General features: G+C 47.3%; 1 protein-coding gene across 4 annotated transcripts; it reads right to left on the bottom strand.

Moving 5' to 3' along the window:
• Positions 1 to 129: 129 nt before the first annotated feature.
• On the bottom strand, positions 130 to 13,148 carry IDH3A (isocitrate dehydrogenase (NAD(+)) 3 catalytic subunit alpha). 4 transcript variants are annotated; one of them, XM_044438926.1, is made up of 11 exons: positions 13,090 to 13,148; positions 10,743 to 10,805; positions 9,646 to 9,729; positions 7,039 to 7,153; positions 5,879 to 6,066; positions 5,521 to 5,654; positions 4,241 to 4,343; positions 4,089 to 4,153; positions 3,833 to 3,917; positions 2,719 to 2,871; positions 130 to 2,049 (listed from the first exon to the last, which is right to left on the bottom strand). In XM_044438926.1, exons 1-11 carry the CDS (start codon positions 13,114 to 13,116, stop codon positions 1,966 to 1,968), a joined length of 1,101 nt encoding a protein of 366 aa, XP_044294861.1. In that variant the 5' UTR covers positions 13,117 to 13,148; the 3' UTR covers positions 130 to 1,965. The 4 variants fall into 4 exon arrangements, with proteins under 4 accessions (XP_044294861.1, XP_044294863.1, XP_044294860.1 ...); XM_044438928.1 differs by having other exon boundaries at positions 10,767 to 10,805; positions 13,090 to 13,131; XM_044438925.1 differs by lacking the exon at positions 13,090 to 13,148 and having other exon boundaries at positions 10,767 to 10,967.
• Positions 13,149 to 13,497: the final 349 nt, after the last annotated feature.

Here is a 13,497-nt window from a genome sequence, read left to right on the forward strand (position 1 = left end):
TGCGTTTTCCAGGCCAAATCTGCCTGCAGGAAAGCACGCTAGACCCAGGCTCCGCCTTGGCTGTAGGACTCCCCTTATAAGCTGGATCAGGCCTAGCATTCTGCTGTAAGCACAAAAACGAAAGCCGAGTGCCTTTGGCAGATCTTTATTCGTCCTTGCTTTTTGCACAAACGGTACCTCTGTTTGCTTAAGTACAATCCAAGACACAGACAGAAGCAGCAGCAGCAGTAAATAAAACAAAAACCAAAACGTTACGTTAAGCGAGAGCACTGTTCCCAAGTTCGCCAAGAAGCCCCTATTTTGGCATATGAGAGTTACCCTTACAGTACGAAATGCCTCTGAGTGCAGAAGCGAACACAAACAAAAGACTTAGCTGCCCAAATGTCGTTGCCGCGCCACTGCTTCTAGTGGCTTGCACAATGAATGGGGAACCGTAGGGGCAAGTCGAAGCTCTCCCGAAAGACTTAGACTTGCTGTGTCTGAAACGGTAAGCGAGACGGGCAGGGCCAGGCATGCTGCTCCTATCGGCCCTTGCGTGTGGGTCAGGAGTTTATCCCTCGCCATGGAGAGAATCTAGGTGTGGAATTTTCCCAAGAAGTTCAGGAAGCTTGTGCCTCGTATGCCTAAAACATCAGAGTGGGGAAAAATCGTGGCTTTCAGCGCCTTTCTGGTAAAGCCTCGACATCCCAACATTTCCTGTTATTAAGGGCTGCAAGTAGACAGGATGGGGGATATTCCGGTGCCTCCAACAGCATCTCTCGCTTCCCTCCGTTCCTACCCAGTGACACCAACTAACACAACGCACAGGGTGTGTTGTGTACTACCCTGTCCCTGCTTCTGCTTCATCCAGTGCTGCTTGAGGAGTAGCAGATGGATGGTGTTTGGTTTTACACAAGGTTTGTGTAATACACAAACAAGTATTACACAAGGTTTGTGTTTGGTATTACACAAGGTCACTGGGAGAGAAAGAGACGCAAGACTGCTGGTTTCAGCGGGAGTCGAGAGCCTCTCATCACATCTGGCCTGAGTTGCCAACACAATCTCATTCACCTTCCATTTGAATGGCTGGAGATCCATTAATTACCGAATAGCAATATTTAAACAGAAACTAAAGATTATTATATTACATAAACTTGAGCATAATAGAAAAGGCCTTCCGATACAGCAGTAATGGCAAATTATATATTTGATGTCTATCTAATAAACAGATAAGCTGCGTCCAAATCTGCAGAAGACAAAAATCAATTTGCATCAACTAACTTTCATTGAAGAAGCCAGAGGAGGTGAAAGGTGATGTGTAGACAAACCGTGGTTTATTCGGATGTGTGGCCAAGTTTTAATAGTGTCCCTTCAACCCCCAAAGATAGTACATCTTGCAATTTATAGACAATAATTGAAACTTTTTAAAGTTTTTCCACAGTTTCAAGTATTTATTCAAGCTTTTGAAGGACAAGTTTCAGGTGCCAGGAGCAGAGGAAAAGAACTTCCTTGTGGCAAATTGTCTAGCCAGTTTAATAGAAGTCTTTTTGCTTTACAAAAATATCTTGTGCTTTCTGAACGTAGAAAAGCTTCTGCGTTCCTTATAGGTAACAGAAAGCTAGAATAGAGAGCCTCCTTTTTAAAGTTGTTGTGATAAAAACCATACATCTGGGAAAGTTAAAATCAAATGTTTCCAGAAAGTAGGATGGCTCATAATGGATGATGGTTGACCATCATCTGTTAAAAGGAATTTATTTCTGCAAAAAATTGTGCAATGTAATAAATAAACAGAGCAAGCACTTGGAAAAAGTCCACCAAAAGCAGGCACAGGAATAATTGCATCCATTTGCGCTGGATTTATTAACCAGGATGCCCCCTGCCTAAAAGTTTGCTTTCCTCTAGGGAATGGATAAAAACTGCAGACGGCTAAAGCACTTTAACAGCATCCATCAGGAACAACCGAAACCAGTAAGATAGGAAGACACCTTATTGCGTGTCCCTCACTCTGCGGCAGATTTCTGCTGTGAACTCCGAGCACTTTGCATTGCCTCCCAAATCCTTGGTCAAGACCTAAAATAGCAGAGATACAGAGTGGGGAAAAGGAGAAATTGCACATCATTAAACTGAAGAGCTGAACTGCCTTGCTACAACCCCACAGCCACGTCCCGACTTGAATTCAGAACACTGGAACCAGGCTCGGCCATCTTTAGACGGACCCATTCAAAGCAACCCGATTTAGATTAGTCATGGATCACTTCAGGTTGATTTCAGTGGGGCTACTCTAATGTTGGCTAAATCTGGATCCATGCATCAGTCCACTGTGTGGCCACAAAACCCACTTGTCTGGAGTTTGACGCCTTCTGCAAGAGGTAAAACCTTATTCTGCCCCCGTCCCTTGAAGGGCACCCATGAAAAATTGGAGGTCTTTGTGTCTTGACCTCAAAACATGGATTTTATCTGCCTTACTGCCCTGGTAACCTCCCAATTAACAGATCTTGCTAGCAGCAAAATTGCATACTAGAAACTGCCAAAAACAACGAACATTGGAGACTTGCCACAACCCAGTTAATTTAAGGGGAGGGTCTGGGGGTTTAGACCTAGAAGAAGTTGGAAACAAGTCCAAAGCAAAGGGCGCTGGACAACAAGAAGCCTTCCAAGGAATTCTCCACAAAGGTTACTGTGCGTGCTCTGGTTCTATCGGGATCACACCTACTGCAGGAATCACATCACAAGGTATACCTTCCCATCTTTGATCGTGGCGAAGCATGCATCTTCTATTTTGGTGGCATATTCCTGCATCCCCATGTGACGCAGCATCATCACCGCACTCAAGAGAAGCGCCGTTGGATTCGCCAAGTCTTTCCCAGCTATGTCCGGAGCTGTCCCGTGAACCTACGAAAAGGAGGAATGTCTGTCACGCTGACTAATCTGTGCCCTTGATCTTAGTCAAAAGGCTGAAGCGCAATGATGTGTTTCTCTCGATAAAGAGCTGTTCATCCGGCACCAGCGGTTCAGCTCTGGGGGTCGATGCATCCTTTTTCGCTTTCCTTCAAAGCCTACTAAGTGTCAGCCAAAAGGCTTCACGTGCAACAAGAGGTGGGGTTTTCCTTCTGAGCAGGCTTCCCGAAGGCGGTAAGACGCTGTGCGTGATGGCTACTCCCCTGCTGCTGAAGAAACGAGGGAGGGCTGCAAGACCGGCTGAGAAAGTGAGAAGCCTTCACCTACCCCATCTCTTGGTCATGCCAAGTGTGACCAAGATACTCTTTCCAAGGACGGAAGATGCCAGCACAAAGCTATCGAGAGCGAGTGTGCTGTGGCAGACAGTGTTGGGCTGGGGACCTGGGAGATGCGGGTTTGTCCCCATTTGGCCATGCAGTGAGACTTAGGGCCAGCCTGAGCTACATCATAGGGATGTTAGGATAAAATGGAGTTACGTAACCTTCCCTGGGCTTCTCACAAGAGAGAAAAAAAAAGTGGGATATAAATGCAATGGAATAATAATAAAATAATAAGGCTCTTGTTCACATGAATAATATGCTTAGCAATGTCCTGTAGAGTCTTTCTATACAAGAAGAGCTAGTAATCTGCTAATGGTAAGTTTCTTTCAAAAATGAAAATATATCCCATTTAGGAGACTAAAGGTGCCCTTGACAATCCTGCCCTTGATAATGAGCTACTTTCAGCAATATGTACATCCATTGATTACAGGGATTTGAACAGCCCTGAAATGCACGGATTAAACCCTGAAGGCTGGAGGCACCTGCAAGAGCAGCGAATTATAGCGGATTCACAGGGCTGGGAGGCTCCAGTAAGGGCCTTGCTCCAGAATTTCATTTCACAGGAGAGACCTTACCGATTCAAAGATCGCCACTCCGTTAGCGCCAATGTTCCCGCTTGGCGTTACTCCGAGGCCCCCAATCAACCCTGCACACAGATCACTGGAAGGCAAATGCAAAGATCAGAAACAGGCCCATGCGTTAGGCCCTTCAGTATTCCCAAAAACCGGCGTGCCAGCGAGGGTGGCAGGGGCTCTGAAAGGATGAGCCAACAAGCATCGCTGAGGGGAAATGGACTGGGCCGGAGACTTGCTCCGGCTCCAGCCGACTTACCTAAGGATGTCGCCGTACAAGTTTGGCATGACAAGGACATCGAACTGTGACGGATCCTGCACCATCTAAGGGATAACAGAGAGGCCTCTGGTTTTAAGATGACTTGAAACCGCAACTATTAAACCCGACCACAAAGTTTGCTGCATACTCACATTCAGACACACAGTGTCGAGATACATTTCGTTAAACTTGATATCTTTACAGTTTTCTGCTGCTTCCCTGCATTTTTTCAGGAACAGTCCGTCAGACATTCGCCTGCAGATTAACAAGAAAGATAGCAACAGGTTAGGAGCCACCTGGATGAACCTCCTGGATTAATACTTCCTCCAGGAATGCTTCCACTTTAGGGTACTTCTGTACCTCAAATATAGCCTTTATATTAAGCAAGGTATTAACCTTTATAGTAGTCATCTAAAGGAACAGGGTGCAGACAAATCAAGATATTTTTGTGCTTTCTACCCTTAGGGACAAGTGGTCTTACCAGTAATATAGTGTCAGTTTTTCCATACTGTTCTTCCAAGCTGTGAAGTATATTTAAAATAAAAATCACACACAGAGAGCTCAGAATCCTGCATGGCCAGAATTCCTCGCATCTAATTCCTACAGCCTCTGCTCAAAACATTTTGCAGTAAAAAGGCCAGTGAAGGCAATTAAAAGTCAAAAGAGATCTGATCACAGGAGAAAAGGTTTCCAGGTTACATCAGAAGCTGGTCTCTTAGCATTCATGACAGCCAGAGTGGCATCGTGCTTAGAGTGCTGGGGGCTTTGGGAAGTTGGTTTTGATCTCCACACAGCTAGGAAACTGACTGGGTGACTTTGGGCCAGTCACCGGCTCTCAGCCTAACCTACCTCACAGGGTTGTTATGAGGATAAAATGGAGAGGAAGAGGATTATGTAAGCTGCCTTGGATTCCCTGTAAGAGGAAGAAAGGTGGGATATAAATGGAATAATAAAGTAAAAGCAAGGACAAGCCAGAAGGAGTGTGCAATGGAGTTCAAATGCTCCCATGGAAGGGCTCTGACCTTCCAGGACACTTTTGAGAGCAGAGTACTGCCCTAAAACTGACGCAAGATAACCACCTACCTAGCCAACTAACTCTCCAAAGTTTCCAAACAGAAATGTTAACTTCATACAGCTGAGAGCAATCATGTTTTAGTGACAGATCTGGACAGAAAAAAACGTCCTGCCACAACCGGCATGCCCCAGCCAGCCCTTGCACCATTAACATGTCGAACTGTCTTAAACTTCTTTAAGGCACAGAGTTTAAGCTTCAAGCAAAGTCCAGTGATGAAAAGTAGGGTGCATGAAATATATTGCTTCCACTGCTGGCAGTGCAATGTGGCAGCGGATCAGTACACGTTTCTCCATTAAACAGCCAGAGAAGTAAGGATTGCAAACATTAGCACTAGGTTACTCTGTTAAAATCACGTACATAATGTTTGCTTTATGCACAGCCGTAACTTTGCTTCTTTGATTGTTTCTGGCATACTCAAAAGCAAAGTCAGCAATACGTTTGCTTGCATCTTCTGTGATGAGTTTGATACTCTGCACGACGCCATCAACAATCTGAAAGACATACAAGAGTTATGTGGGTAGTAAAAAGCCAAGTTATTAAAAGACTCTGGATAGCTCCAGAAGGGTTTGATGAATCATCAAGCCTGCAGGACACTGTATTATTCAAAGTTAAATGTATCTGCTGTGATTAAGAGTTAATTTGTTTAAGTACTTCCTACTTCAGGCCATTTGTGTTATCTGGAAGGGTGAGATCTGCTTCTGCTCTCTGAACGTACCACATGCTCAATTCCGCTGTATTCGCCTTCCGTGTTCTCTCGTATTGTGACAATGTCAACATCTGTGTAAGGGGTTTTGTAGCCTTCGATCGACACACAAGGGCGGACATTGGCGTAAAGGTCAAATGTTTTACGAAGCAGCAGATTCATTGACGGGTGGCCAGCTGCTATGGGAGTTTTCAAAGGACCTGAAACAGATTCAGAACAGGTGGGCAAATTCCAGTTCAGAGCACAAACGTTAGATCCTTCTTATGTCATAGCAAAAGCATTTTTTTCTGCCACTCCCAAGTTAAATCTTTGGGTCTGAAGCTGGAGAAAAGGCCGTTCTCATGCCTTATTGATACTGGTTCAGTTCTAAGGAGATTGTTGCAACTTCCTGCGGAGTACGGCTTGCACTGTGAAGTTATCTTACAATGGGGATTCATTCTGGGAAAATGTTCCCCAACCTCGACTGTAGCATTTTAACAGGAGAGGAAGGTTTAGAATAGTTCTGTGGAAAGGCTCATTGGCTTATATTTATTCCCTGTGGTGTTCAGACTTTTTCCACTCTGGGATCTTTGTCAGTGGTTTCTGGAAGCTAGTAAAAGAGGAAGTGTGCAAGAGAAGCCGACAAGCTGGGACGGACTAGGAATGCAGGAAGCTGCCTTACACAAGCTCCCACTACTTGCCCGTCTTACATAGCGTATGGCTACTCTGACTGCAGTAGGTCTCCGGGGGTTCAGGAGGAGGGCTTTCCCATCACATGTGACTCGATCTTTCCTACCAGTGCTGCCAAAGACCGAGTCCACAACCCTCTGCAGCTACAACAGGTGCTCCGTTTCTGAGCTGTTGTCTCTCCAGCTCATCAGAGCAGGATGGGGAAGACTAGGCTAGGCAAATCCACCACCGCAGTTGAGTCTAGGGAGAAACAATGTCGGGGGGAAGTGGATAAGAATGTCTGTTTGTTGTGGAGAAGCAAGAGGGAATGGGCAGCGGGTTCAGTTAGGATTTCCTGCTCTCCCCTCTGCCCACCCTGCATTTCTAAAATGTGGGTGTAAAAGCAGAATGGAACAGACTCTAAGGTGACTTGTAAACCTGGGACGTTCAGGCTGTTTTGCAGGCTCAACGCAGCTACCAAGCAACGCAAAACTGCTATATGCACGAGAAGATGAAGCGTCTACCTTTCAGCCCGATCTTGTTCTTGTCCATAGATTCTTTGGCATCGTGGGGGATTGTCCACTTTCCTCCTGGCCCTTGGATTGCCGTCACATTTCTCTCTTCGAACTGAACAGGTGCCTAAACATAATGGATTCAAATTATCTTCTGAGCTAGTTTGGAAAAACGACAAGTGATGGTCGAAGGCATTTTGTCCACGGCCTTGGAATCCCTTACCTTGCGTTGGAAGACTAATGGGTGATGTTACACAGAAACGGAGGGTGCTCTGTAGGATCAGGGAAGGAAAATTAGCCACCGTGGCTTATTTTCGTGTCCCATCTGTGCCGACTGTATGTTGCCAACTACGGTAATTCTTACCAGGCGTGGTTGGTTATGTCATCTGAACCTGATAAGAGTTGGGGCCAGTGGGTTTACAAATGACCTCCAGGGCATGTTCTAAGTTCACAGAACGGGTTTGCACGGCAAGGGTAAATGGCTTTCATGAGGCAGGAAAATAAGCTAGAATGGCTTCTTTACCTCCCTTGACTTTGTGAGCCCTGTCACAAATTAGGAGGGGTAGCTATGGAAAGCCGGAAAAAGTAATGCAAGGTGTAACCAGAAAGCTTTAAATGCTACCGCTTAGCATGACTTTGGCCACCTAATGAGAAGGAAGGACTCCCTGGAGAAGAGCCCAATGCTGGGAACAATAGATGGCAAAAGAAGAAGGGGACGGCAGAGGATGAGGTGGCTGGATGGGGCCAGTGCAGCAGTGGGGGTGGGCTTGGGTGGACTCCGGGGGACGGTGGAGGACAGGAGGGCCTGGAGGAATGTTGTCCATGGGGTCGCGAGGGGTCGGACACGACTTCGCGACTCACAACAACAAAGCATGATAAAATGCCCGTCTGGCTAAAGCAGGTTCATCTCAGAACCAGTGCCCTGAGGTGGAAGAGTTTCCATTTTCTAGAATGCATTTTTTCACAATAGTACTAGGATGAATTAAAACAGTTGTGTAACTGGAACTGATACAATACTAGCAAGATTAAAATTAAGGTTGCAACTCAGTTTTTTCAGGGGACTATCCCTAGGAGTCATGCTAAAATTAGTATGTTAACAGTTTACTTGAATTCCAGAAAAAAAAAGGCCTAAGTAAAGCTTTGAAGTTGATTATAACACTGATACCACATCAAGTACATTTGATTAATCAAATGTTTTAGTTCAACTACTTTGCCTGATGGAAAAAAATTACGAGATAATACTGCATGTAGTATGCTTTCCTTTACTTCTGTTTAACTAAGTACAACTCAAGTAAACATGCCAAATCGGATCTCTATAGATTGAAGTCAACAGAAATCGTTCCAGGTCTGCTGTGAAACTCTCCTAAGGAGACTTTTTCCTGCAATATTCACAGGGGTTTGGAATTGATCCAAGACTCCTGATGGAGAGGAGCAGATTCACTTGCACCCCTTCTCTAAATTTAAAAGTAACCCAGTTGGCAGGTCTTTCCCAGCTTCCTTCACAGAGAGTCACCTGGGGAATATCCCTTTTTAAAACAGCTCGTGTAGCTGGGCTTTCACCCTGGGAAGGATTGCAAAGATGCTGACATATTGCCCACATCCGTATTTAGCTATCTCTGCCTTTTTGCTGCCTCGGTTGCACCCCATATCTAAATTTAGGGGGAAGGGCAACTGTGTGGAAACTCACAAGCCAGAAACCTAGCCCAAGCACAGCCTGTTTGGGTCTGTCAGCACCTAGCCAGAGTGCCCAGGTGATCTCCCATGAATCCTGCAGATAAATTTAAATATCAATCCGCAGAAATCCCTTCATTGTACGGGCCTCTTCTGCATCTAGTAAGTGCTGTGAAGTGCCATGCACGTAAGTAATGCTATGAAGTTAAAGGATCGCATTCATGTCAAGCACATACCGTTACTTACTGAACCACTGAATCGACACCAAACCTGAAATCAGTGCACTCTCAGGGGCTACACTGTACACTGGTCCATTCCATTCCTTCTTGATTATCAAGACGAGACTGAGATGTGTCAAAAGGTTTGTGGTGAGGCTATGTTTCATAATGATGGAGGCGTGGAAGACAAATGCCCTGAACAACAATTCTGGACACGCCAGTCGTTTGGCTCGTTTTATGGAACAGCTATAGGCTTCCGACCTTAGTGGTTATAAAATATTGGGAGGAAGAGGGCAGAAAGTACCCAAATCCAAGGCTCTCTATACATCACGGTCTTTTTCCCACATCCCCAACATCCTGCAGCACAGAACACCAAAAAACATGCAGCAGCAACGACAAACATGTATTACATCTAAGCACCTGCGGGGCATTTTTCCCTGATGATCAATGCACAGACAAAATGCACAGTACAATGCCATTAATTGCCAAAGCTCTGACACAAAGTTCAGGACTTTTAACACATCACCTGAAGATTATGCACTGTCATAGTCAAGGTATCTTGAGCCCCAAAAGCCACTGCTTTCCCCTAATAAGGAGTAAACTGTTCCTTCACACACTGGCTCTTCCTCAAAGTGAAGAGAGACCGATCGCTAACTTGTCCCATAAACGAACAAATCCAACAGAGTCAGAAGGAACTAAAGCAACACACGCATCCATCAGAGCAGCTTACCTTAGCAGCTCCAAAAATCTCCACGACAGCAGCAGAAATTTCTGGTCCAATGCCATCTCCTGGGATCAAAGTTACCGTCTGATTCTAGATGTAAAATAATAGTCCACCAGATACAAGGATTACACAAAGATTTACAGAAATTTGCAGGTCACTGGCATGGTGAACAGGTACTTTATGGTGACCGTTGCCCAGAAATTAAATGAAAACAAACATGCCATCAGCAAGCACTGTAATAATGGAGTCTGCCTTTTCAGGATGAGTAACTTGCACCCCCTCTAAAGAAGCAGGTTCTGTATACAGGGAATCGTTTAAGCAGGGGGAACATTTAAACATATGGTCCTCTACCCCACAGTCTAAAGTAGTCCCAGTAAGGACAAGAGCTCATGTGGTGCAGTGTTTAGAAGCTGGGTTGGATCCATGATCCATCCTACATTTTAGGATGGTTTTCCCTTCCGAAGGGGTAAACCATGCTCCATTTCAGAGGGCCTACGCTGGCTGGAGCCAACAGGAGCTATAACCCAAAACATGTCAAGGAATACAATGCTAGCTGTGCTAAGAAGACCATGTGTGGAGTACTTCAGTACTCAAAATGGCTGTTGATGGATAGCTCTAAAAAAACGAACTAAAATAAATCAAGGATCGGATCTAAGAAGCGGAGGAATCTATTCTAAATAGCAAAAATAATGCTATTATGTAAAAGGAAGCATCCAAAACATTGGTGTAGAAGATAAGAAGGTTCTCAACATTTTTTCCCTTTGAAATTTTCCAACCATCAACTGGCTAATGCAAACTATTCAAATGATGTGCAAATATGATCAGAGAATTTTTTTTCCGTAGAATTAGGTTTTGAAAAGAAATAGAAAAAAGTGCCTCCAAAAGCTTTTATTGCCTACTTTAAACAGGGGTGAATAGAATTTTCCCCAAGACTGCAACCACACAGAGATCTTTCTACTGAAGTTTATGAATGACACTAGTAGGTCATCTTTTAGTGTGTGGTAACGTAACAGATTATTTTCAGCACAATTATGCTAAACAAGGGTAAAGGCAGCACTTTCTTGAGAAGCTTCTTAAAGAAAAAATTATACTAGTATACTCACAGCACTACCAAAACTTCTGGTCACCTGTTTTTGGCTTTTGAACCCCCCTAGTAAACGAAAGACCTGTGGAAAGGTAACAAACACAGAAATATGATTTTTTTTAGACAACCAGAACAATAGGAAAGGAAGACTCCTGTCTACTAAAGACTCCTGCCAAGTCTGTATATGCAACAGCTCACACTTTCCAAAACATGTTTGTGTTGTGTACATACATATTTTCAAAGTATCAATTGTGTTATGGCCTACGAATGAAGTCACAGGAAGGTGAAATGAGAAGAACTATAACCTGCTATTTAAAACTCAGAGTTTTAACAAGAGGTTTGGAATTAAAATGGGAGAACTGTTTCTTTAGGATCCCTTGTGTGCATGTACAAGGTTTTCCTGGCTTGATGCTGCCATGTTTATAATGTTTATCAACTGAAGTATTTTGTCTTTCAGGATGTGTCTATGGACTTCTGACAGCCTCATTATTGGCAGAAGCGAACTGGGCTGCGATCAGTGGGCCTCCTCCTTATCCTGGGGCAGATTCTCCACAGGGAATCTTGCACTATAAGGTAGGTTTGATTTTGCGTAGGCCCGGGAGCATACCTCGGCCAAATTAGCATAACGGCACCAAGCCGGAGTGAGATTGGGCCCAGGCCTGCAACAGCCCCTTGCCTCATAGCAGTTGTATTTCGACACTCATCTTTTAACCATTAATGTCCTTGCAACTAAAATGATAAAGTATCGTACTAGAGTTTTAATTATCCTAAGCTAGTGTGCTTGCCATATCACCTTAGACAGATAGATAAGCTTTATTGCGGTCAAAGCCCAGCTCCATTCAATAAATATATAGATTTTAAAAAGTAAATATATAAAACATTATCTATATTAAAACCCCACGTGGATTAATAAATACTTCAACACAACATCAGTCATCTTAAATCGGTAATGATCCCAGACTTTTTCCTTGTCCAGCTAGGCAGAGCCACAATCCCCCATGATCTGTCTTCGGACACCCATCGTGGCCGCAAAGAATTTAGCGACACTATATGTTATTGCTGGGTTAGCGTCAGACAGCAATATATAAATATATTGTTGTTTCATAACAACATATCACCTTAAGAAATCAAACACTGCTCCAAACAATGCCTGAAAATTCTGTCTGCCACGTGGAAGGTAACTTAGAACCCAATGAAAGGTATTAGAAAGGCATTTTGCAGTTTAGCTATTTTCCATGCTTGCTTTTAAAGGGTTTGGATCTTGCATATGCCAGGCTCTTATATAGTCAGCAAAGTAGAATATTCGCTGTTCTAATATGCTTCCAACTGGCTAACTCTGTAAATGTATAAAAGATAGAGATCAACCATAGGACCTGCGAGGGACACAATGGAGTTTGTTTGTTTGTTTGTTGTTTAACTACACAGTAGTTATTTTCGCAGGCTGCACTCAGCTGACTGCATACAACTGCTGCTCTTTGTTTACTGCCCCTACTCCTTGGTGGCAATCTGGCTGCTCTACTTTTCATCAGCTGAAGTTCTCAGGGGCAGCCCCATATAAAGCGCATTAGAGTAGTCCAGCCGAGGGGCTGCCAGGGCAGGGATTCCTGCTGCCAGGTTCTGTTGGCAAGGCAAGGTCAAAGCTGCCGAATTCACCGGAGCGGATCGAAGGCTCTCCTGGCCCAGAGCCCACCCGGTGCTCCAGGGGCGGCTCGGAAGCACCCCAAGCAGGAGGGGGAGTGCAGCCCCGTCCAGGACGGGGCGATACCCCACCGGGACAGGGGAGCCGGCGACGCATCAGCAGCACCTCTGCCCTGCCTGGATTCGGCTCTGGCTTGCTGGCCCTCGTCCGCCCGTCGCCACGCTCAGGCGCTGGTTCAGCCCCGCCGCCGCCGCAGCCGGCCTGGGTGCAAGGTGGGGGGCGGCCGCCCCCCCCCCCGAGGACCTCTCCAGCCGCTTCCTGCGGATGCCGCAGCGCGCGGGGGCCAGAACGGCGCCCTGCGGCCCCGGCCACGCGGCGACTCCGCCCGGTAAGCCCTGCTGCGGGGTGCCGTGGCGCCCCCCGGCGCGGCTGACCTCGCAGGGCGGTTGTGCGGGTCAGGCGGCGCTGGAGGGGCCCGGGGGCTCCGGCGCCAGGGAGCGGCGGCGAGCGGGCGCATCCTCCGCGAGCGCCCCGCCCCGCCCCACGCGCGTGGCCCACCTCGCAGGGCGGTCATGAGCGCGGGGGGGAGGGGGGCCAGGCTGGCCGAGCGGAGCGAACCCTCGCGAGACCTCGGCGGCGCGGGCGCGGGCTGAGCCCTCCTAAGGGAGCCCGCGCGGGGAGACGGCGAGGGCGAGGCCGCCGCGGCCAAGGTCACCTCAGCGCTCACCTTGGGCGCCCACCGAGACGAAGCCATGGCGGGGCGCGGCGCCTCGCGCGCCGCTCGCTCCTTCCCTCCCGGCGGCGGGCGCTGGCGGGCTGGCGGGCGGGGCGACCGGCGACCGGCGACCGGCTGGATGGATGGCCCGCTGGGACAGGCCGCGGCCTCCTCGCTGCCACCGCCTCCGCCTGCAGCGCTGGCGCTGGCCCCGCCTCGGCCAATCGGAGCGGGCGGCTCGACCCGCACCGGGAGCGGATTGGCGGGAGCCGCGGGCCACGCCCCCCCCGGTGACAGCCGGCTCCGGGCGGGGCCGACGAGGGAGCGCCACCCCGGGGATCCTGCGCGGCGCGCAACGGAGGGGCGCGATCCTGCGCGTCTGCAGGCGGCCTGCGCGACCCCGGAGGAAGCGGGGCGCCC

The sequence above is a fragment of the Varanus komodoensis genome, unplaced genomic scaffold (assembly GCF_004798865.1).
Source record: "Varanus komodoensis strain SLA01 unplaced genomic scaffold, ASM479886v1 scaffold33, whole genome shotgun sequence".
NCBI classification, from domain to species: domain Eukaryota; kingdom Metazoa; phylum Chordata; class Lepidosauria; order Squamata; family Varanidae; genus Varanus; species Varanus komodoensis.